Source organism: Elephantulus edwardii, unplaced genomic scaffold (assembly GCF_000299155.1).
Source record: "Elephantulus edwardii isolate Elephantulus edwardi_28Jun2011 unplaced genomic scaffold, EleEdw1.0 scaffold00013, whole genome shotgun sequence".
Lineage (NCBI taxonomy): Eukaryota > Metazoa > Chordata > Mammalia > Macroscelidea > Macroscelididae > Elephantulus > Elephantulus edwardii.
The window spans coordinates 7,188,551-7,212,281 of record NW_006399763.1 but is presented as its reverse complement, the minus strand read 5'-3'; the positions used below and the strand labels follow the sequence as shown (position 1 = coordinate 7,212,281).

General features: G+C 40.8%; 1 protein-coding gene across 1 annotated transcript in view; it reads right to left on the bottom strand.

Annotated features, from left to right (window-relative positions):
* The window catches only part of LOC102870602 (prolyl endopeptidase-like), a 147,469-nt gene that overhangs the window by 90,270 nt on the left and 33,468 nt on the right, over window positions 1-23,731 (bottom strand). Inside the window, exons 3-6 of the mRNA XM_006881182.1 lie at window positions 13,713-13,846; window positions 12,317-12,447; window positions 8,126-8,335; window positions 6,070-6,191 (exon numbers count right to left, since the gene is read on the bottom strand). Coding sequence (XP_006881244.1) covers window positions 6,070-6,191; window positions 8,126-8,335; window positions 12,317-12,447; window positions 13,713-13,846 — 597 coding nt within the window. The remainder of the gene's footprint in view (window positions 1-6,069; window positions 6,192-8,125; window positions 8,336-12,316; window positions 12,448-13,712; window positions 13,847-23,731) is intronic.

Genomic DNA, 23,731 nt, shown 5'->3' with positions numbered 1-23,731 from the left:
GAGAACATACAGGTCATGGAGCCTAAGATAACCAGCAGGCAGTGCAAGGCACTGATTGCCTAAGTGTCTGTGGCGAAGCTCCTTACCTTATCCTTTAATGTCATCTATGCAGCAGAACGCTTACTCCCTTAGTTGGTGGCAAAAACTTATCAGCCAAGTACAGAGTCTGTATTAGTCTGAATGATAAAAGGAATCACTCAAACTATTTAAATCTACTTTGCTTTCATTTGTTACCTATTAGAATTGAATATGTATAGGGTGTATACAGAGTCACTGTGCTAAAAAAAGAACTGGCTGACGCAGAAGACTTTCAAGAAACATTTGATCAAGAAGCAATGGTGATGAAGGAAGAAGTTCAGGCTGCTTTGAAGGACTTGGTAAAAAAAAAATAAAGCTCCAGGAATTGATGGAATACCAGTTGACATATTTCAACAAACAGATGCTGCCCTTGATGTTCTCACCAAGTTGTGCCAAGAAATCTGGAGGACAACAATTTGGCCAACTGACTGGAAAAGATTCATATTTATTCCCATTCTACAAAAAGGTTGCCCGAAAGAGTGTGGAAATAATCATACTATATATCACTCATATCATACACAAGCAAAATCCTGCTGAAGATTATCCAGAAAAGAATGGAACAGTACATTGACAGAGAACTACCAGAAATACAAGCTGGGTTTAAAAGAGGTTGTGGCATGAGAGACATTATCACCAACAGGATACAGATCTTGGCAGAAAGTAAAGGGTAACAGAGAGAAATCTATCTATGTTTCACTGACAAGGCAAAAGCATTTGACTACGGGGATCCCGGCAAATTGGAACGGGAATCCTAGAACACTTGATTGTGCTTATGTGAAACCTATACTTGGACCAGGAAGAGATTGTGCTTAAGTGAAACCTACACTTGGACAGAGCCGGGAAACACTGTATAGTTCAAAATCAGGGAGTGTGTCAAGAAGTGTCCTGTCTCCAAACCTTTTCAATCTATCTGCACAACAGATCATTTGGGAGGCTGGGCTTTATGAGGAGGAATGTGGCATCAGGATTAGAGGAAGCCTCATCAACAACCTGCATTATGCAGATGATACAACCTTGCTTGCTGAAACTGAGATGAACTTGGAGCACTTGCTGCAGAATGTCAAGGACTGTGGTCTTCAATATGGATTGAAGCTCAACATGAAGAAGACAAAGATTTTCACCACTGGGCAGCACCATGATGGATGGAGAAGAGACAGGTTGTTAACAATTACAGCTTTCTCAGCTCCATAGTCAACAGCAACAAAACAACCAGCAATCAGAAAATCAAAAGACGAATTGTATTAGGTAAATCTGCTGTCAGGGACCTTTCCAGAGTACTTCGAAGCAGCAGGGTGAGTCTAGAGACTAAGGTGCACTTAATCCAGTCTATGGTGTTTGCATTTACTTGCTATGCTTCAGAGAGCTGGATAATGACAGAAGGATGACAAAGGAAGAGCTGGGACCTTTGAGTTGTGGTGCTGGAGGAGAGTTCTGAACATAACATGGACTGCCAAGGAAACAAATAGGTCTGTGTTGGAGAGAGTGAAAGCAAATTTCTCCATGAAGGCATGTGGCCAGAAGGGAGCAGTCCTTGGAGAAGGACATGATGCTGGGAAGGGTGGAGGAATAGTGCAGGAGAGGAAGACTCTAGATGAGATGGATTGATACAGTAACTAGGGCAATGGGTGGAGGTGTGTTGGAGTCAGTGAGACTGGCTCAGGTCAGGGAAGGCTTCACAGCTGCTATACATAGGGTCGCTATGAGTCGCAGGTGGCAGTTGACTTGATGGTACATAACCACACAACAGGTTACATGCACGACTTGTCACTATTCACAGTTTTGATTTTTTTAATTGAATCAGAAGCTTTTGACTTGTACTCATGCATTGTTGCACATTTTCTTCCCTTCTCATCCTTACATGCTCCCCCAGTCCACTTTGAAATATGCCTCTTGTTGAAGATTGTTGTTAGACATTTAATATCTAATCATATATCCTTTTCGGACCATTCTTTCCCTCATGAGTTCCAGTGCAGCGTTCATGGTCTATCCACTCTTTTCCTATTCTTCCCCCAACCTTCATGTCAGTGCTATTTTACAACAGCATGTTATGCCTTTTGTAACTGACATATTTCACTCAGCATAATATCCTCCAGGCTCACCCATGTTGTGTAATGTTTTACAAGTTCATTGTTTTAATATTCCATTCTGTGAATGTACCATAATTTTCTATCCATTTGTTTGCTGATGGGCACTTGGGTAGCTTCCATCTTTTACTATTGTGAATAACACAGCAATAAATATGGGTGTGTTTCACTGACTATGCAAAGGCATTTGACTGTGTAGATCATAACAAACTGTGGCTGACTCTGAGAAGAATGGGAATCCCAGAACACTTGATCGTTCTAATGCGAAACTTATACTTGGACCAGGAGGCAGTCGTCAGAACAGAGCAAGGGAACACTGCATGGTTCAAAATTGGGAAGGGCGTATGCCAGGGATGCATCCTATCTCCATACCTTTTCAACCTATATGCAGAACAGATTATCCAGGAGGCTGGGCTCTATGAGGAGAAATGTGGGGTCAAGACTGGTGGACGATTTATCAACAATCTGTGTTATGCGGATGACACAACTCTGCTTGCTGAAACTGAAGAGGACCTGAAGCGCCTGCTGCAGAGTGTCAAGGACTACAGCCTACAATATGGATTGCGGCTCAATGTCAAGAAGACAAAGATTCTCACCACTGGACCAATTGGCAGCATCAGGATGGATGGTGAAGAGATTGAGATTGTACACAGCTTTAGTTTGCTCGGCTCCATAGTCAACAGTCTTGGCACCAGAAGCCAGGAAATTAAAAGGCACATTGCCATGGGAAAGTATGCGGTTAGGGACCCCTCCAAAGTACTGAAGAGCATGGTGTCTCTCTGGAGACTAAGGTGCGTCTGATACAGACCATGGTCTTCGCAATCACTTGTTATGCATCAGAGAGTTGGACAATGACCAAGGAGGATAGAAGAACTGATGCCTTTGAGCTGTGGTGCTGGAGAAGAGTATTGAGAATACCATGGACTGCTAGGAAAACAAACAGATTTGTCCTGGAAAGGGTTAAACCTGGCGGCTCCTTGGAGGCAAGGATTCTGAGGCTCCGTCTAACTTACTTTGGACATGTTGTGAGGAGAGACCGGTCCTTGGAGAGGGACATCATGCTTGGGAGGGTGGAGGGACAGCGCAGGAGAGGAAGGCCCTCTATGAGGTGGATTGATTCAGTGACTGGGATAATTGGGATGGGAGTGTTGGAGACAATGCGATTGGCACAGGACAGAGCGGAGTTTAGGGCTGTTGTACATAGGGTCGCTATGAGTCGCAGGCAACTCGACGGCACATAACAACAACAACAACAACAACAACATTTCCAACTTTTTAAGAAAGTGCCAGACCACTTTCCAAAGTAGTTGTACCATTTTAAATCCTCACTAACAGTGAGTAAGGGATCCAATCTCTCCATAACCTCGCCAGCATTTGCTGTCTTCTGCCCTGTTGAACTTTGCTATTATGGCTGGGGCAAGATAATATTTCATAGGTGTTTTGATTTGCATCTGTCTGATAACTAGGGATTTGAAACACTTCTTCAGGTGTTTGTTTGCCATCTAAATGTCTTCTTTGGCGACATGTCTATTCACATTCTGTGCCCATTTTCTAATTGGGTTGATTATCCTTTTCTTGTTGAGGTGCTGGAGTATTCTATAAATTTTAGTTTTAAGTCCCCTATTAGAATATCATTGCCAAATATTTTTTCCCAGTCTGTTGGCTTCCTTTTTATACCGTTTTGGAGAAGTTTTCTGTTGTGAATAGAGATTTGATTCTTAGAAGGTCCCATTCATCTATTTTAAAATTCTGTCCTGGTTTTAGGTTATTCATTATGCTTGGAAGTCTGTCTATTCATGCTGTGGATTAGGGTTTCTAGAACTGTTCCTGATGAATTTTATAGGCTCCTAGGACCTCGATCCCCCTTGGGTTGGTTTTTGTGTATGGTGTGAGGTGAGCGTCTTGCTTACTTTTCTGCAGATGGTTTTCCAATTTTATCAACATCACTTGTTAAGGAGATTGTCATTTCCATACTTAACTAATTTTTGTCTCCTTTTCCCTCTCGTTGTAGAATGGAATTGATATTTCTATTATCGTTGCAATAAATATGTAGATTGCCTTTGGTAGAATCGTCATTTTCACAACATTGAGTCTTACTATGCATTAGCATGATATAGTCTTCCTGTTTTCCAGGTCTTCTTTTTTGTTTCTTGTAGTAATGTTTTGTAATTTTCTTTGCATAGGTCTTTTGTGTCTCCAGTTAGATTTATTACCAAAGTATTTCATCTTGTAATTAGCTATTGTAATTGGTAATGGTTTTCTTAGCTCTGTATCTGTATTTTTTGACACTGTAGAGAAATCCAATTGATTTTTTTATGTTGATCCTGTACCCTGCCACTCTGCTGAATTAGTTGACTACTCTAACAGCTTTCTTCCTGAGTCTTTTGCATTTTTTAAGCATGCTATCCTATAATTTGCATACAGAGATAGTTTTACCTCCTCTCTGCCAAACTGGATACCTCTTATTTCCTTCTCTTGCCTAATTGCTCTCGTTAAGAATCCCAATATGATAATTAATAAGAGAAATGATGGTGGGCATCCTTGCCTAGTTCTTGTTTTAAAAGGGAATGGCTATTACAGATTTTAAATACTAGGTGCTTCCTCACCAAATACTAATAAGTTGATCTAAACATGTAAACTTGTTATTTCACTTTAAACTATCCTTTGCTTTTACAGACCTATGCACTAAATATATATTATATTCTGGCATTGATTACCAGTATTAATAGTTCTATCAATTAAATTTTCCCTTATTAAAACAGATCTTCTGGATTGAAACTATTAGCTTTTGAGCATATTCTCCAAAAGAAGATGTTTGTTAAGCGTTTTTCAAGAAGGAAACAAAGGTTATAAAATTTGATTATTAAAATGTATCATCTTTGGTTTCCAAATAACACTCCGCTCTCCTCTTCCGACAAATAGTAGAAATAAAATGTAGGCCAGTAAATTCAAAGAAGCATGGCTTCAGTTATTATTAAGAGCCATCAAATCCTGTCCAACTCACAACAACTCTAGGTGAAAGAACAAAATTTCCTCACAGAGTCATCTAGGCTAGAAGGCTTTCTACTGTATGGCCTCAAATCAACAACCTTTCTCAGATACTAAGCTTTTAAACACTGTTTCAATTTAATGTCAAAATGTCCAAGGGCTAAAAAAAAATAATTTCTGAATGATACTTTGTGTTTACCTGTGTAAAGTTAATCAGAGTTTTAAATGGCCCATTTACTACTTTTCAAATAATACCACATCAGTCAAGAGACTAAAGTGCGTGTGATCCAGGCCATGGTCTTTGCATTTACTTGCTATGCATCAGAGAGCTGGACAATGACTAAGGATGATAGAAGAATCGATGCCTTCGAGTTGTGGTACTGGAGATGTCATAAACATACCATGGACTGTCAAAAAGAAATAGGTCTGTCTTGGAGAGGGTAAAACCAAGTTTCTCCTTGGAGGCTAGGATTTTAAAGCTCCATCTCACATACTTTGGGCACATGGCCAGGAAGAACTGGTTCTTGGAGAAGGACATTATGCTTGGAAGGGTGGAGGGACAGAGCAGGAGAGGATGACCCGGATAAGATGGACTGATACAGTAACTAGGACAATGGGTGTAGGTGTATCAGAGTCTGTGAAATTGGCTCAGGACAGGGCAGGATTCAGAGCTGTTGTACATTAATAGTTGTGGGCAATTCAACAGCACATAACAATATTACTTTTATAGAATTTTATATTGATGTGTAGTATAAAGGTTAACAACCTTTATTATTAAAAGATGATTTGAATACTGGTATTTTTCTCAAAAGCCTTTTCATATAAAAACCTTCTACAATCTATAAGAGTTACCACATAGCATAGCAAAAATAGTCACCAATGTGGTCTTTGTGGGTAGAATTTCATAGGTGTACAGTACCTCAGCTCCACCCATCCACTTGGGCTCATCAGGAAACTCCGCACACAAAACATCCTCGGACTGATCTGTGCCCAAGACATGGTAGCAGAGCTTTTGATGGAGATTGGTGGATGTCTCTGTACCTGAAGGGGTTAAAAACATGCACTGAAATGCAGCTGGAAATGTTTAAGAAAACTATTCTAACCACAGTGACCAGTATTACAAACACTGAAAACTTGAGGTAACATAAGGTTCTTGATCATTTAACCAAAAAGCCCACGAAGGTCCTCGTGAAAAGAGGGCAGTCCAGTTAGAGCTGGGAAAAGATACTGGTGCTCCAAAACAACCATCACTAACTATCACTACTATTGAGTGTTCTGACTCAAAATGACAAAGCAGAACTTCCCCAGAGGTATTTCTAGGCTGCAATCTTCACGGGATCTGATGGCCAGGTCTCTTCCCCAAGAAGCTACAGGTGGGTTTACACTGTTGACTTTTTTGCCAGCAGCAGAGAACCTACCATAACACCAGCAGAGCCTTCATCCATACTCTTACTGAAAGCTAAGGATAAATAGTAACTTTTCACTTTTTACAAGTTATTTCCTAACAAGAACTATCTTTTACATCTTTTTTGTCCTCAGGAGCTTGGAAACATTTTTTAACTCTAGGGACTCTTCAACACAGGCAGCTGCTTCAGTGTATAGTGAGGAGATGTTTTCAACTTCTTTGAGCACAAATGAAGTCCCCCTATAGCTTAAGAAAAAATAATAAAAAGAAACAAAAGCTAAATATAGTCCGAAAAGTGCTATAGCTTAATTCTCAATTCAACCGGGGCCGGGGGAGGGACAGAGAAAAAACCACCAACAGATGAGGAAGAATATCTCATGAAGACAAAGACACAGTAAGTTATGATAAGGGGACAGAGGTGCGCAGAAAGCACCATCCCGGGCCATCCAGCCATTTACTGAGAATCTCTGCACTTCATCCCACTTCCTGATCTGTAACTCAGTTGTGGTTATGCACTATTGAGTTGGAACAGAATCACAGCCAACCCTTTACCAGGTTTTCAGAGACAGTAAATCGCACAAGAAGAGACTGTCCATGTTTCTCCCACAGGCCACCTGTGGGTTGGTAGTGCAACTCTTTACTGAGCCACTGGAGCTCCTTCTAAAATAACAGGCACTGTAAAACCCACTGGTGACCAAACATGGTAGAATGAAAATGTTACACAGATACAGAAATGGGGTGGTATTAGGAAGATATTGTTGATGACAGCTTTTGTTGTAAGGGAAGATGTGACCAGACTACAGAATTTCCAAGTAACTGAAAACAAGAAAGATAAGCCAAGGAGAAAAGTGACACAGTAACTCCAGCCAACAGCTGACTTATCATGCCTGATGAGAGGAAGAGACATGAACACTGGAGTAAGAAAATTTTATAATTCCTTGACCGTAATTATCTTGGCTGGGTTAAAAAAAAAAAAAAAATTACCCAGCCCAAGATTCCTTTAAGAGGCATAATAAATTTAAAGAGGACTAATGACAGCAACAGCCCTAATTTTTTAGGCCTTAGTTTTCTAGCTCTATTGCCCCATCTATTTTTGAATCAAGGTTGACCTCTAGATAGTATGGTGAAGTGATGTGTCAGCAGCAAGCCTAGGCCTCACAGAGGCTGGCCCCTATTAGCTCTCCCTCTTGGGAGTCCTGACGAGCTGCCATGTCAATAAGCCCGGGTTAGCCTGCTGGAGGACGACAGGCCACATGCATCAGAGCCAAGGCTCCAGACATATGACAAAATCAAACCAAAGTCAGTCAAACGATCCACAACTGACTGCAGATACACAGCAGAACTCAGCAAGATCTGTCAGAAGAGCTGTCTGGGCAACCCATAGACTCATAAACAAAACTACAAAGTTACTATTCACTAAGTGTTGAGGTGGCCTGTTACACAGAAAAGTGAACTTGGATATCCTTTGGGAAATCTTATTCAAGACTAAACCATCTCTCTATAGAGTTCAGACACCTGAACTTCCACCTCATGTTGTTCAAGAGTTGCTTCTTCCGAAGTTGTAACTTACCATCACTTTTGCCATCCTGTTGGGGGTAGGAGTTGTAAAACATTCCCTTCCCATCATGGGTCCAGGCCATACAGCTGAACTTGACCCTTTCAAGCACATCTGGAAGCTCTTTGGCACCATCAACTTTCATGAACTTGATTGTCACCCAGTCGGAGCCACTGGCACTCAGACCATAAGCAAAATATTCACCATCTTCACTGAATGCATAACCTGTGGGACACAGAAGAAATGGTCAATGGGTGAACAGGGGGACACAACTCCTAGCCTTGTCAACTGCCCACTGGCCATGCTGTCATTTCTGTCAGACAAGCAGGCAGAAAATGCCAACAGAAAAACCAAGAAACTGCTACCGAGAAGTTCCAGGCTCAGGTCACGTCTTAAAGGACAGAACCTGGTGGCCTTGGGCAAGTTTCCCAATCTTTCAAGGTCTCGGTTTCTTTGCAAGGCACCCCTAGGTGAACTTGGATAATATATTAAAATGCTCAGCTGGTAACCAAAAGACACCTACTCAAAGGCACATTAGAAGAAAAGGGTGTCAACCTATTTTTTAAAAAAAATCAGCCATTGAAAACCCTATAGCAAGCAGGCCTGCCTCGCAGTCATGAGGCCACAGGGACTCAGAAGTGACTCAGCGGCTACTGGTTTTAGCTCTAAAGTGAAGTAAGAGATTATCTGACCGCTGAGATGGTTCTTCCATTTTGAAATTTTCTCTATGATTCAATAGCACTTCAGTTGAAAGTAGAGCTCATTTGCATGCATATTTTCAGAATATTTTATTTATACTCTGCAGAGAATAAGGGGAAGGGGGAGTAAGGAAACAGCTTTGAAAGTAAAGATTGAATTATGATACATATCAAATGACAGAACTAAATGGCAGCCATTAGGTGATTTCCGGAATGGATTCCAAACTCGGTGAAATCCCTCTTCATGACCTCATTTTCTGAGAACTGGCACTCAAGGACTAACGTTCACACTTTCTAATCAGCACAGGCCCAAGGAAAAACCTGCAGGTTTACAAAGGCAGCTCAGTCAACACTCGAAAAGTGACCTTGTGAACTGAAGAAAAGCAACTATCCACGAACTGTGAGCTAATGCTTTAGAGGCATATGACAGAATGCTTTCATAACTATGGAACGCTCGCAAAGAAAACCTAAATGTACACTGACTTCCGCTCCCTCCCCCTTGACTGAAAGTTGTACCATAACGGTATATTTATTTCTAGGCTCAAAGGTTGTCTAAGGGTCAGTCTTGGGGGTTCCACCAGACCAGTAAGTCTGGCCAACTTTATGTTTTGTGCCTCATTTATGTTCACTCTACCCAGAATCCTATATTTTTAAATATAAAGTATGCGTAGCTGTGGTAACCCATATATGACATAATATGAAACTAGATTTTCTCCCATAATAGTGGTTTAAAACTTTACTGGAGGTTGAAAATTGTCTTAAGAAAATCAACTCTTTTCAGAGCTTTTCTACAATTCTATGGGGAAAAGAGTTTAAGATTTCACAAAAACTACTGATTAATCACTTAAAATTCCTGTAATGTATCCAAGCTTGTGTGTATATAAATACAGAAAAATCTGGAAGGTGACTTGTTTCTCTACATCGTGCTGCAGTCTGTGGATTATTTATATTAACTTAAATATTTTCAGGGAAATACTAAACCAACATTTTGGTTTGAAATTGCTCTTAAAAAGGCATATACATCAATAGAACCTTAATGCTCACCCGCATTGTAACTTCCCTACTGTACCACTCTCAGAAAACTCACAGACTGTTTGAGGCCAGTTTCCATGACTAATGTAACTTTTCATCCTTTGGGGCTTTGCACACACCAAGCAAGTCTTCTATAAAGAAGTCAATGGAATGAATTGTCGGGGTGAGAGACACGACCACGTTATAATGAAACCCTTCTTGATGGACGGCAAACAGTCCTTTGTTAAATCTAAATGCATTTCTCTAACACAGCATGTTACTGCACAGAGCCAGCATGTTAAATTTGTTTAAAACTCCAGGCTCAAATTCAGGAACTCTTTCATCATATCAGCTGTCATCTTACTTTCAATACTGAGTGGTAAATAAGGATTATCATTTACATACCTGCACAATCTACTGGAGAGGGGAAGGGACCACTAAGTCCCTGATTAGAAAGACTGACTCAGGATTAGAAATGAAACAAAAACAAAACTGAAAAACCAGTTGCCACCAAGTTTTCAAGACTGGGATCGATCACTGCCTGATTCTTGGGGGACTGAAACAGCTAACATTTCAGTTAGTAGTTGAGCACTTACCATCGGTGCTACCTGGGACTCCCAGAAATGGACAAACACAAACACACTCACACACTCTCTGTCTCTCTTTCTCCCCCTACCTCTCTTTCTCTCTAATTCCTTACTGAGTAGATTCTGATTCACAGCAATGCCCCTATCAGGTTTCCAAGGCTGTTAATCTTAGCGGGAGGGAACTGTCAATCTTTTTCCCACAGAGCTGCTGGTGGACCTGAACTACAGGAGACACATGGCCTTTCAGTTAGCAGCATAACACCCTTTAGATTACGTTCCCAGAGTTCCTGATCAATCGCAGAGGACTTTAGTGTTCCAATCCCTCAATGTTAGAGGGTATAATCTATGCTCATGTTTTCTCTACAAACCATGCTAAGAATATCCAAAATGCTGCAAATAAATAACTTTCCCCCTGGTTACGCTGTACAAATAAATAATTTTTAAAGTGCAAGTGTATGTTGCATGGTTCTTCTAGTCATGGTCTCTGTGATTTTCATATGATGACTGGACAGGACCTTTGTAGGAATAAAATCCAGAAACTAAATCCACTGCCGGAGGGTTGATTCCAATTCACAACTACCTTTTATCATGTTTCCAGGGTGTATCTTCATGGTAGGCACCTGCTCATCTTCCTTTATTGAGGCAGGTAGGGAAGCTGAAGTACTTACCTTTCAGTTAGCAGGTCAACACTTAACCTATGTCACCAGAGCTCCTCCTTGTGGTAGTAAGACCATCCCACTGGGGTGCATGGGAGGCTAAGAAGGGGACTGATTGGTTTTGCTATTTCAACAGGGAATGCAGGGGACATGTGGAGAAAGCAGTGCAGAAACAGCAAGAGTGACAGTGGCGAGGAGGACAGAGAGTGGGAACCAGGAAACCTGCAAAAGACGGCGATGAAGGGGCTTGCTGACACACAGAGCTAAGGGTCACACAGAGCTATGGGTTTTAACTGGGGCTCTAAAGGCTCACATGGACCCCATCAGCAGAGAACAGAAGAAGATGTCCTGACCCAGACTGTCCTTGAGTTGTTCCTGACCTTGACTTGTACTTTTCACTTCCTAATGAACCACTTAAAAGCAAGTTCTGTGTGAGGGAAGGAGAAGAGGTTGATGTTAGAGATGGAGTGGGACAGACAGTAGCTTGGAAAATGTGAACATGTGAGATATCTTTAACACTCACCTTTTAGGAACCAGCTTTGGGCTGATCCTTCCAAAAGAAGCCTCAGTTAGTCTGCAATTATGAACCCACCCAGCCCACTGTCACTGAGTTGATTCTGATTCAACAGTAACCTGACAGAAGAGAACTGTCCCTTAGGGCTTCTAAGGCTGTAATCTTCACAGAATTAGACCACCTCCTCTTCCTCTCATGGAGTAGCTGGTAGGTTTGAACCACCAACCTTTTAGTTAGCCATCAAGTCTTTTAAACACTGTATCACGAAAGTTGTTTCCAGTTTTTCCTTTCCATTTTAAGATACTAACAACAAATAAAACTTGGGGGGAAAAATTCTCAATATTCCCCGCTTTCATATTTATAGTTGGAATATCATTTGTACAGTTTCAATTTCTTATGCAAGAGGATCCCACCCCAATCACAGAGAGATTTGAAGAATGCTATAGGAAAGGATAATGACACTTCAGGATACCAGAAGCCCAAGAAGCTAATTTGGATCCTGTGTGAATTATCCTCTAGTTCGGCTTCATACCATCAGAATGTAAAAGAGGAATGTGACTATTCATGTGTTCTATTTATACTGGGCAAAATGAGCTTAGCTTTCCTGACACTGTATGTGCATCTGTTCTACAATATGATCCATCCCCTAAGAGCATTTCTGAGGTAAAGCGATTGCACCAACTTCAGAGCTGAGAGGGATGGCCTCGGGACTGCCTGTAGGCTGGCCGTGTAACACTCACCTCGGAGCGCCACTGTGCCATCATCAGAGAGGATGTTGGGATCAAGGAACACTCTGGCGTCACTCTCTAAGGAATCCTGAACATACAGTACTCGTTGGTTCTGCAAACCTGTGTTGTAGAAATAAAAATACCTAGGGGAAAGGAATGGTCTTTATTTAGCTGTCAGGCTTTCTATGTGGAGTAAAAATCAAACTATAAACAAGAAAAGGAAATAAAAGTCACACAAGGCTACAACTGCAGATCAGGTAATAATAAAGGATGAGAGACTAGAATGGAAGGTTCTGCCATCTGTAGAACCTGTTACCTAATTTGCCAATTGTATTAGAAGATTTATGGTTATAACATACATTAGCTAAATAATGAAAATTAAATACTACTAAATCAAAGCCACTATTCAAAGGAAGCTTTAACTTTTATTTATTTGAAGAGGAAAGAAAATTTTCTAAAAGAAAATGCTGGTCCCCCTCTGCAGGCAGGCTGCTAAGGCAAGAGCTAACAAACTTGTCCTATAAAACACTAGACAGTATAGTCTACGAGGGCAACACAGTCCTGGGCTGCCAAACCTGCCACTGTCACACACAAGCAGCCATGGACAGACTCTACACAGAGAAATGTGGCTGCTGCTGCTGTTTGCAGTCAAGCTGGAATCAACCGATAGCTCACCCTCCAGCAGGTTTTCAGAGGCAGTTACTCACACGGGAGGAGACTGTCCACCCTTCTCCCATAAATCTGAACCACATGTCTTAAGGATTGCAGCTCAGCCTCTTACCACTAGGCCATCATAGCTCCCTGTGTATGTCTAGATTCTAATAAAACTTTATTTGTAAAAATAGGCCGAGGGTATGGCTTGACCCACAGATCAGACTTTGTTCAGTAATCTGTAATATTTTCAAGTCAATCTGTAATGTAATGGTAACTTTAAAGGGATTTTATGCTAAAGGAAGAGGAATAAGAGATGAATCCATAGAAACCATTTCCTGACCCAATTCCATTCTTGGATGTGACAAATGCATACCACAAAATATTCTCAAGCAGAATAAGGTAAAAATAATTATTTTAGAGGCAAACACATTTCCAGTGTTGTCTATGAATAATTTCATCTCAAAAATGGCAAGCCACAACAATCATATAAGTCTAGTTTTCTTCAAAGGATAAATATCGTCAATATCATTTGTTGTTGTTGTTGATGTAGACTGCCTTCAAGTCGAGCACAACTCATAGCGATCCTATGAACAAAAGGCTTGAAGCCCCTCTACAGCTATTGACATTTCTCAAAGTTCATGGAGTTTCCGGAGGCATGTTATTTAGGAAGTGGATCCCCCTGATTTGTATTTAATAAATAAAACATCTTATTTTAAAAAGTGAAACGAAATTTCCTAAAAGTTATCTCACATACCGTTTCCCCTTTTTGAAGTGGCAGCTATACTTGGGGTAGTCATACAGTTCTGTCATTCTCTCCTTGTATAACCCTCTAAGAGGACACTGTTCAAGAAATGGCACAGTGATCTTGTTCTGTGCCTCCACGAAAGCCTGTACAGAAAGTTGAAATATAGAAAGCAAGACAAACATGAAATTTTCATTGAAATGAAACATATTAACATCTCTCATCAAAACATACTTTCTTAAAATTAAAAATTTTAAAAAACACCCTATTTTCTTTCAATAAATACTAACAACTAATGCTTCTTGTTGTCAATTGCCACTGAGCTGGTGACAATTCATGGCAACTTTCCACATGATAAAAAAACGGCCCAGCCCTCCTGTCAGTCTCACAATCATTTCAGTCCACTGTTACAGCCACCATGTAAACTCCCTCTGGAGGTTTTCTGTTTTCATTAACCCTCCACTCTAGTTTTTGGCCTTTGCTAATGACCAGACTAAAGCAGTCAAGCTAAAGCCTTGCCAGCCTCACATCAAAGCAGCATTCTTCTAAGACTGACATGCTTGCCCTTCTGACAGCTCATGACATACTCAATATTTTCCACAATCTGAATTTGCCAATTCTTCGGTCTCCCTTTTCACCATTCAGCTTCTGCATGTGTAAGAAACAAGTGAAAAAAACCATGGCTCGCTAAAGCCTATCTTATTCATCAAAGTATCATTTTTACTTTTAAAATGTTTAAAGAGGTCTTTTGCACCAGATTTGCCCAACATAATAGTTGATTTTTTTTTTTGCTACTACTCACCTGGACATTGACTGTAGATCCAAACAATGCTCATATGACACATATTTAGGCAAATATTAACTCATTTAAAACTCACAGTAAACCCATCAAAAATATTCTTCTATCAGCCCTACTCCAGAAATTAAAGCCCAGAGTGCTTAAAAGATTGCTACTCACAGTTAGTAAATGGAAGAGCTAACGCCTGAATCTACGCTCTTAACAAACAGACTATTGTTTATGTATATATATATCATACCAGTACTCCAGAGGGAGCTCTAGCTCTGGTGGCCTAGCAGAAAGATAACTGCCAACTCGAAGTCATGCACTTGAAATCCACTAGCTGCTTCTTGGGAAAAAAATGGACAACCCTCTCCTGTGCAATTTACTTCCTCTGGAAATCTGCTGGAGGGTCAGGAGTGAGTCAGTACTGACTCTACAGTACACACAACGAAGTTCCAGGCTTCTTATCCAACAGCAGGCAATCCCCAAAGATAGACAGAAATAAAGTCAGAGATATATAGCTGTTGTTGTTGTTATGTGCCATCGAGTCGCTTGCGACTCATAGCGACCCTATGTACAACAGCCCTAAACCCTGCTCTATCCTGTGCCAATCGCACTGCCTCTGACACACCCATCCCGATTACCCCAGTCACTGAATCAATCCACCTCATAGACGGTCTTCCCATTCTGCACCGTCCCTCCACCCTCCCAAGCACGACTCCAAGGACCTCTCCCTCCTTACAACATGTCCAAAGTATGTCAGACGAAGACCCAGAATCCTTGCCTCCAAGGAGCCACCCGGTTTAACCCTCTGCAGGATGAATCTGTTTGTTTTCCTAGCAGTCCATGGTACCCACAGCTCAAAGGCATAAATTCTCCTTCTATCCTCCCTAGTCATTGTCCAACTCTCCGATGCATAACAAGTGATTGCAAAGACCATAGCCTGTATCAGACACACCTTATTTTTCAATTGCATTTTCTACTTATACTCTCTAAGATTCCCTTGTCAAAATCCAATTCTGAGATTTTCCTAACATTTGAAAATAAAGAGTATTAGAAAAGGCAGCACTGAATAAAAATATTGACAACAGTTTATATGGAAGGGCAAGAGACAGCCTTCAGAAAGACAAATGCAGGGAGAGATATTTTACAAAAGATTAGTTGCATACAAGAGCAACTTAATTCTAATAAAGCAGGAAATTGAGAATACTATGAAAACTTACCCTTGTAGCAATTCACATATAACTATTAGTAAGAAATGACACATGAATAAATGTATAAGCTCTGAATTATATCAAAGGTTCTAGTGAATGTTTATACACCATGTAAAAACCTCAGGAAAAAACATTAGAACACTGTTTTTTTTCCTTCTTCTTTTTTTAAAAAAATTATTATTTATTATTGATGTATACCATCAAATCGGATCTGACTGGTACTGGAGGAGACTGTCTCACCTTCTCCAGAACAGCATCTGGTGGATTTGAACTTCCGGGATTGCAGTAGATGCATCATTTTATCAGAGTCCACTCTGGGATGCATCACTAGGGTCTAAAAGCCCATCAAAGCTAAAAGTTATTTTTAAGTGAACAGGCTGCTTTGGGCTTCCCGGCACCCAAATTAACAACTCCACTCTGGAGAATCATGATTTTTGTGCCAAGAACAAAGCTAGTCTAAAACTCATAAGTGGTTATTATAATGCTTGTTTGAAAACAAGAAACATGAAAGAGGACCAACTCAAGAAAAAGAAAATTGTGCATAATAAGTCTTTAATGCATCAGAACAGAAAATAAAATTTATTGAGTCCCAAAGAAATTCCAAACATCTATTACTAAGAGTTGGCATACTTTACTAAGAGTTGGCATACTTTACCAGGGTCTGTTTTCCTAAGGCTCTTGAGATAAGAATGGTGATTACATTTTTTTTTAAAGTGTGGAGAAAGGGGAAGGGAGAGTGTGGATAGAAAACATAAGCAGGCAAAGCTTAATATATTTATTGTGTAATCTTTTAACCCCAAAAGTCTGTTTACCTCAATTTACTGCATTAAATAGAATGTCAATGAAGAAAATGGGTTTTTTGTTTTGTTTTGTTCCTTTTTTAGTTATGAAACTGATACACATCAGAGAGGCCACCAAGAGGATTTGGGGGATCACAGAGCACACTCAAGAACATCATTTTGTGATGCTATTAAGAACATGCTGTGTATGAAAATTACGTACAAAGTCACTTGGTTAAGATTATGAAGTTGTAATCACTTTATTCCAGTCACTCCAACATTAACAGAGACACAACCCACAACCTCATACATGATATCAGGTGTGGAAATGAATCAGATCTATTCTGAAGAGACAAGAAGGGGAACCTGGGCTGCTGCTGATTTATTTTTTCCTCCTATGTGAGCTGTACTCTGGTAGCCTAGTGATAAGAACCTGCGTCACAATTCCAAAGGCACATGGTTCGAATCCAGCAGCTGCTCCACGAGAGTAGGACGGGCAATCTCCTCCTGAGTGATTTACTGCCTCTGAAAATCCACTGGAGGATCAGCTATGACTCAACGGCATACAACAACAACAAGGACGTGGGTTGTGCAAGACAGGGAAGGGATGCAGTTAGAGCAGTGACAAGGATTTAATCAGAGTGTGAAGTATGTTAGATATTGATCTTTGCACTGTGGATTGAGTATGACTAGACCAAGACAAAAATCCAGGTCAACATGGAGCTACCAGAAGAGACAAAATCCAAACTAAGTAAACAGGTCAGAAGATGGCAGAGAGGGTGATGCTCAGGATATACACAGAGCCATCAGAGCAACAGTGTTCCTACTTATGGAAGTGTCAGTAGACTGGGCTGGTCCCAGCCTGTGATCAAACAAGAAGAGAAATTGAGAATAAACTTTTAAGACTGCTGCAGCGATTTGCCATGGTCATGATACTTTTGCTACATCTTACTAGAATATCAAGCTATGATCATCTGTCAATAAAATAATTTCAAGAAAAACCTCAAAGCCAAATTATTCACTGCTGGAGCAAGGGACGAAACCAACAACAAAACTGCCACTGAGTCAATTCTAACTCATAGTGACTCTACGGAACAGAAGACAACTGCTTCATAGAGATTTCAAGGCTGTAAATCTTTATGGAAACAGACGACCAGATCTTTCTCCTGTGGAACAGATGGCAGATTTGAACTACTGACTTTTAGGTGAGCAGTTGAATGCTCTGACCATAGCATCACCAGAGCTCCATTCCTTGATTCATCTTGGAACAAGCTAGACACTGGTTTTAAGTAGGATGGTCAAGGAAGGCCCTTCTGCAGAGGCTTTGAGAATGAGGTCTGAGAGCTGGGTTGCCCAAATAGTCATTCAGTTCTCCTTGTAAAAGTAGAATTGTATTTTCCAAATGGTTGTCTACTTCACTTTGTTTCTTTTAGATCTCCCACGGCACAATCATAAGGAAAACAGAATTTCTCTCACACTGAAATAGACACACTGGCTTTTCTCATGTGAAATTTTCATAAAATCATTATGACAGGCATAGTATCTCTATTAAATAGTATTACATCCAATTTTGTCACCTCCCACTCCACAAATGTTAGTCAATCATTTAAAGACTCTACCCTTCCAAGTCAAATATGAGACACAAAGCCAACCAGTACTCAAATTCCTGGAATTTTCAAGTTCTTTCATAATACATGTCTTAATAACTGTAGTGGATCTTGTTCATGAAGGTGGGTGGTAAGTTTTCTGTGTAAAGGCTTTGTTAAATTTAAGGTTCTATAGATTGCCAATAACAGTTCTGATATTTTAATCAGGATACTTACAGATTTAATCACTTCTTGGTCTAAAATTTAGAGGAAATTTGCAAGAAAGGCAAAAGCAAAAAGGAAACACTGAAGAAATTCCATGCTGATAAGAAAGCAGGGTGGGGAGAGTCTAAAACCTGTTTGTTCTCTGGGAGTTGCAGCCTCCTCAGCCAGTGCAAGCAGGCTGCTAGTTGGACGAAGGAAACGTGAAAGTCCAACATACGCAGCTGAGTCTCTGAAGAGGATAAACAACTTAGATTTTATATTATACATGAATCTGAACACATTTTCATAGCAAGGAGTACTTGCTCAAAACTAAGAAATTCTTCTCATAACCTTTTTTGTTTCAACTACTGGAGAAAAAAGAAGGCAAAAGAAATTGATGTATTTGAATGCAGTACTAGCAAAGAATATTGACTCTATCATGGATTACCACAAGAACAAACACATCAGCCTTGAAATATAAACTGGAACCCTCCTTAGAAGCAAAGATGGTGAAACTTCAGCTCGCTTCCTTTAGACACATCATCAGGAAATAACAGTCACTAAAAAGGGTACTAATGCCAATCACTAGAAAATGGCTGGCAAAGGGTAGGCAGAAACAAAGGAAACATTTGATGATGTGGATTACGGACTCAACCATCCCAATGATCATGGAAGCTACAGAGTTCTGGGCAGCCTTTCATTCTGTTATACATTAGGTCACTATGAGCTGGAGCTGACTTGATGGCAACTAGTAACAATAATGTTGTTGTGTGCCACTGAATCGGAACCAACCCAAAGCTGACCCTCCAGCAGGTTTTCAAAGACAGTTAATCAATCACACAGGAAAAGACTGCACATCTTTCTCCCACAGCAGCTGGTGGATTCAAACTGCATGTCTTTGGGATTGCAGTGCAGCTTCTTACCATTAAGCCACCAGAGCTCTAATAACAGTAATGTTAAGAAACCTGAAAAACAAAGCCATCTAGCACAGGGCTTCTCAGTGAGAGCCAGAGATTCCTTTACCACTATTTGCTTCAGAAAGAATGTTTTCAAGTTTTCACAGGTACTGTATGCTAAGCTACAAAATACCTGACGTACTTTTACAAGTCCCATTCTCAAATAAATGACTAAAAATTTCACATTAAATAGATATGTATATGACGGCACTTAACAACAACAACATAGTGAAAGCTCTATTGACCTAGTGGATAGAAAGTTATGCTACCAAACCAAAGGTGGGTGATTTTAATCTGCACCCCTCAGGTCTGGTTTTCATTGTTTTTAATCAAACATTCTTCTAAATGGTATAGCACTGGTCTGTCCATTTGCGGTACACAGGTAACTCGTGGTTGCTGTAAATCTGAACACTGTGACACTGATGTGTCCAATGCGATAATGGCTACCTATGGTGAACAGTGTTTGGCGGAGCTCCCCAATTAAAACAGGGTTGGAACAAAGAGTGGTATCCACTTCCAAAATAGCTTGCCTCCGAACTTGGAGAAATGATAAAAGTTATACAAGTGTTGAGGGCTTTTGTTCACAGGGATGCTATGAGTCATTTCCAACTCGACGGCACTTAACAACAACGAAATACCAGTTTCAAATTGTGCCATATGGATTAAAAATATAAAATAAGGATAAAAACATGCTACAGGAGAACCAAGGAAGAGGAAATCACCTGCTAGGGTGGGTGGGCTGAAGTGACAAATACATGTGGGACCAGGAAGGAAGCCTCAAACTTCAAGAAGCCGCCACGCCATTAACTTCAACTAAGTAAGACATCTTTCTCTTTGGGCCCCACAATCTTCTATTCATTCCCAGAAGAAGGGGTATCCAATCCAAAAAGCAAAAGGTAATTCCCCTTTTAACCATTTAACCCCAGAGTATGCTCATCTCTTCTCTAGGATCGTCCTATCTCAGGTAAGGAAGGCTCAATGTCAACTTCAGAGGCACAAGATTAACAGATCATGTGGGGCTTCCCAGAAACCCAGCCACACAGCACTTCAGCTGCCTGGAGCACACGTACTACAACGACTTGGTACTGTAGAGGCTGTTGTTGGTGTTCAGGGCCACAGAATTCACTCCAACTGACAGTATCGCTTATGCACAACTGAATGAGACTCTGCCTGATTCTTAATCACCTCTGCTGAAACCCTTCGCTCCAGTCAATGGGTCAATTCACCTCTTCTTAATTACAGGGGAAAGAAGCAGAAACGCTCATTTTGATCTTAGATCAAGTCCTGTTCACTCAAATCTAGTCAATACCCTTAAGTCTTTTTTAAAGCTGAAACTTTAATCCCATCTGGCTCAGTTTCTTTGATGCACACACTCTACTGACCAGAAACCTGGTAAAGGAGCGAGGTGATATGCATTTCAAACACAAACCTAACTAAAAACCCAACCACATAGAAATTAAACACACACACACACATCCCCCAGGAGTAACTCTTGTAATCAATGAGGGAATCCAAACCAGAGTATTTCAAAAAGGAGAAATACAAGACTGTCATCCTTTAACATGCACAGGATAAGGTAAAAACCACTGGAGCATAGCACCTATGTATGAACAAAACAAAAGCAAGAAGAGAAAAAAGGAGTTGTGACAACTCAGAGTTCTTTTAGTTTTTTTAGTTGTTAGTTCTTTACCCACTGTTTGCCAAAGACACTTTATCAGATGTCAGTATTTATCAAGGGAAAAATTATAGATGCCTGAAGCCAAAACTGAGTACTGTCTATCAGGAAAACAACATGTTCGAGCACATCAGAGCTACCGAGGAAGGCGCAGGAGAGGGCAAGGTACAAATCTATTGTTCAGAGTGTCCCTACAAATTGTAGTTGACTTGACAGCACTCAGAATCCTTGCCTCTCAGAAGCAGCCTGGTCTCTCTCTAGGATGAACCTATCTGTTCTCCTAGCAATCCATGGTATATTCAATATTCTTCTCCAGCACCACAGCTCAAAGGCATCAATTCTCCTTCTATCATCCCTATACTATCATAGGCAAGATGGATATAATCCTCCCTGACTAGAATTTACTTTCTCACTGTAGAGGACGAGAGACTCGAGATGGCCAGGCCACTTAGCCTTTGAGTTACTAAGAGATAAGGACCAAAAAAGGAGTCCCTTTTGAATACAAGCTAGGATTCTAGCCTTGTTTGTTCACTTAAGGGGAGACTACATATAGAACTGACTCTAAATTACAAAAGAATAGATGGGGGACTTATCTACAGTTGTTGTTAGTGCTGTCAGTCATGTTGTAAGGAGGGACCAGTCCTTGAAGAGGGACGTCATGCTTAGGAGAGGGGAGGGACAGTACAAGAGAGGAAGACCCTCGATGAGATGGACTGATTCAGTGAATGGGGTAATGGGGGTAGATGTGTTGGAGACAGTAAGATTGGCACAGGATAGAGCAGGGTTTAGGGCTATTTTGTGCATAGGGTAGCTATGAATCACAGCTGACTCAAGGGCACCTAACAACAACAAAAACAACATGATAGTTTATCAGCTCAGGTTAAAACCAGCTGGGGCAGGCGAGGGAAGAGCAGGGAAGAGGAGGGACTGAAATTTCAGTGGACCACTGGCATTCCAGCCAGCCAGAATCCATTCTCCCTCCCCAATGTCTTTCTGTCTTAGTGGGATTGTAAACCCAAGTAACTGTATAAAATTGTCCTGGGATTACTATTAAATCTTTGCAGTCAGGGCTTCAGTATTGCCATGGATGAACTCACAGCCAGAGCTTGGCCTGAACACTCCACTTAGGGTTAATGATTGGAGATCACTGCTGAATGGAAGGTGGGCATCCTACCACAGGAACCTAGCATAAGTCCAAGTTCATGCCTAGAGCTGTCCTCATAGCTTTATCATAAATATTCTTTCTATCCAACTTGGCCACAATGATTTTCTGGTGCTTATATTTAAAAAAAAAAAAAAACAAACCAAAAAAACCCAAAAAACAAAACCCCACAGTTGTTAGAAAAAGGACCAGAACAAAAGAGAGGAAGAGAAAAAAAGAAAAGGGAAAGCCATTTTTTTAGCAAAGAGAGGGAGTTAAGTCCCAGATTTCCTCAGACTTGTGATGGTTTATTCTACCTGGAGATCAAATTATTCTCCAAAGACACACTTCAACTTCTTATGAGACATTTACAAACTATAAAGTTAAGAATCACCATAGGGGATGGCAAGACATTTACCACCTAATAAGCCTTGAAGGTTGAGGCAATATGTGGGTGTGTATCAAAGCAATTCCTGCTTCTACTCCAGAAGGCTAATATATACCAGGGACATCAACCTTAATGAATGGGTGGCAGGGGTGTTCACAGGAAAGCTTAGCTGGGAGAGGTTCATGAGGCACCAATTAAAAGGGACGCTACTAAACAGCTTTAAGGTAAACTGGCCTAGTTTAAACAAAAGGAAGCCATACTTCAAAACAACACCCCACTGAAACTCAAATGTCCAGAATGCATCTGTTCCTAAAAACCCTAGCATTTGACAGGAAAATTCTGCATAGTGTCAGAGGAGAAGAAAAAGACGAGCTTTAAAAGTCAAACCTTCTTGAACTAAGCAATTCGAGGGCTTGAGTTGCAATGTTTGTATTCCAATTCATTTAAACAGCAGTGGTCAAAGTGCACAATCTTTGCATGGAAATGAAGCTGCTGTCACTTTCATTGTGCTTAGGGCAGCTCTCAAAGAGGAAAACATGTTACTAGATATATGCAGCTGATATTCTAGAAGTGATTAATTCATGTAGCAAAGCCCCAGGAAGAAAAGCTTCTGTGAAAGTCTGACTTAATTAATTATAACTAAGGTAGGGAATTATGCTGCCAGCCCAAAGACAGGTGGTTTGAATCTACCAGCTGTTCATGGAAGAAAGACTGGCAATCCCTTTCCATGTGATTTACAGCTTCTGAAAACTTGAATCTACCAGCTGTTCATGGAAGAAAGATTGGCAATCCCTTTCCACATGATTTACAGCTTCTGAAAATCTGCTGGAGGGTCGGCTGAGTTGGCTCTGATTTAACGGCACATAACATCCCTTGGGAAGGGAGCTTTGGTGACTAGTAGTAAGGAGCTGCACTGCAGTGGTTCAAATCTACCAGCTGCTGCTCAATACCAATGGGCACGAGTTTGCTGATGCCTCAGAAATCCTTCCTTTCTGTATAGGTAAGAGACTGAAGCCACAGTAAGGTGCATAAGATGAGGTGACCCTCAAGGGCTCTGCTTGTTATCTAGGCCTTGGTCTGAAAAATAAAAGTCAAGAAAGGAAAAGAGATGAATTTAACACTGACGGGAAAAAGGGCAGTGGGTGCAACGTGGACTGCCAGCCCCAACAGGCAAAGCGGGGAATCCAGTAAGTCAGCGTTTGCATTCTCACAGTGCCCCAGTGAGTGAGCACACTACTGCCACAAGATTGCGGGCCAAGAGCTTATGTTTGTCAAAATGCAATAGGAGCTTTGCCAAAATTAATGAT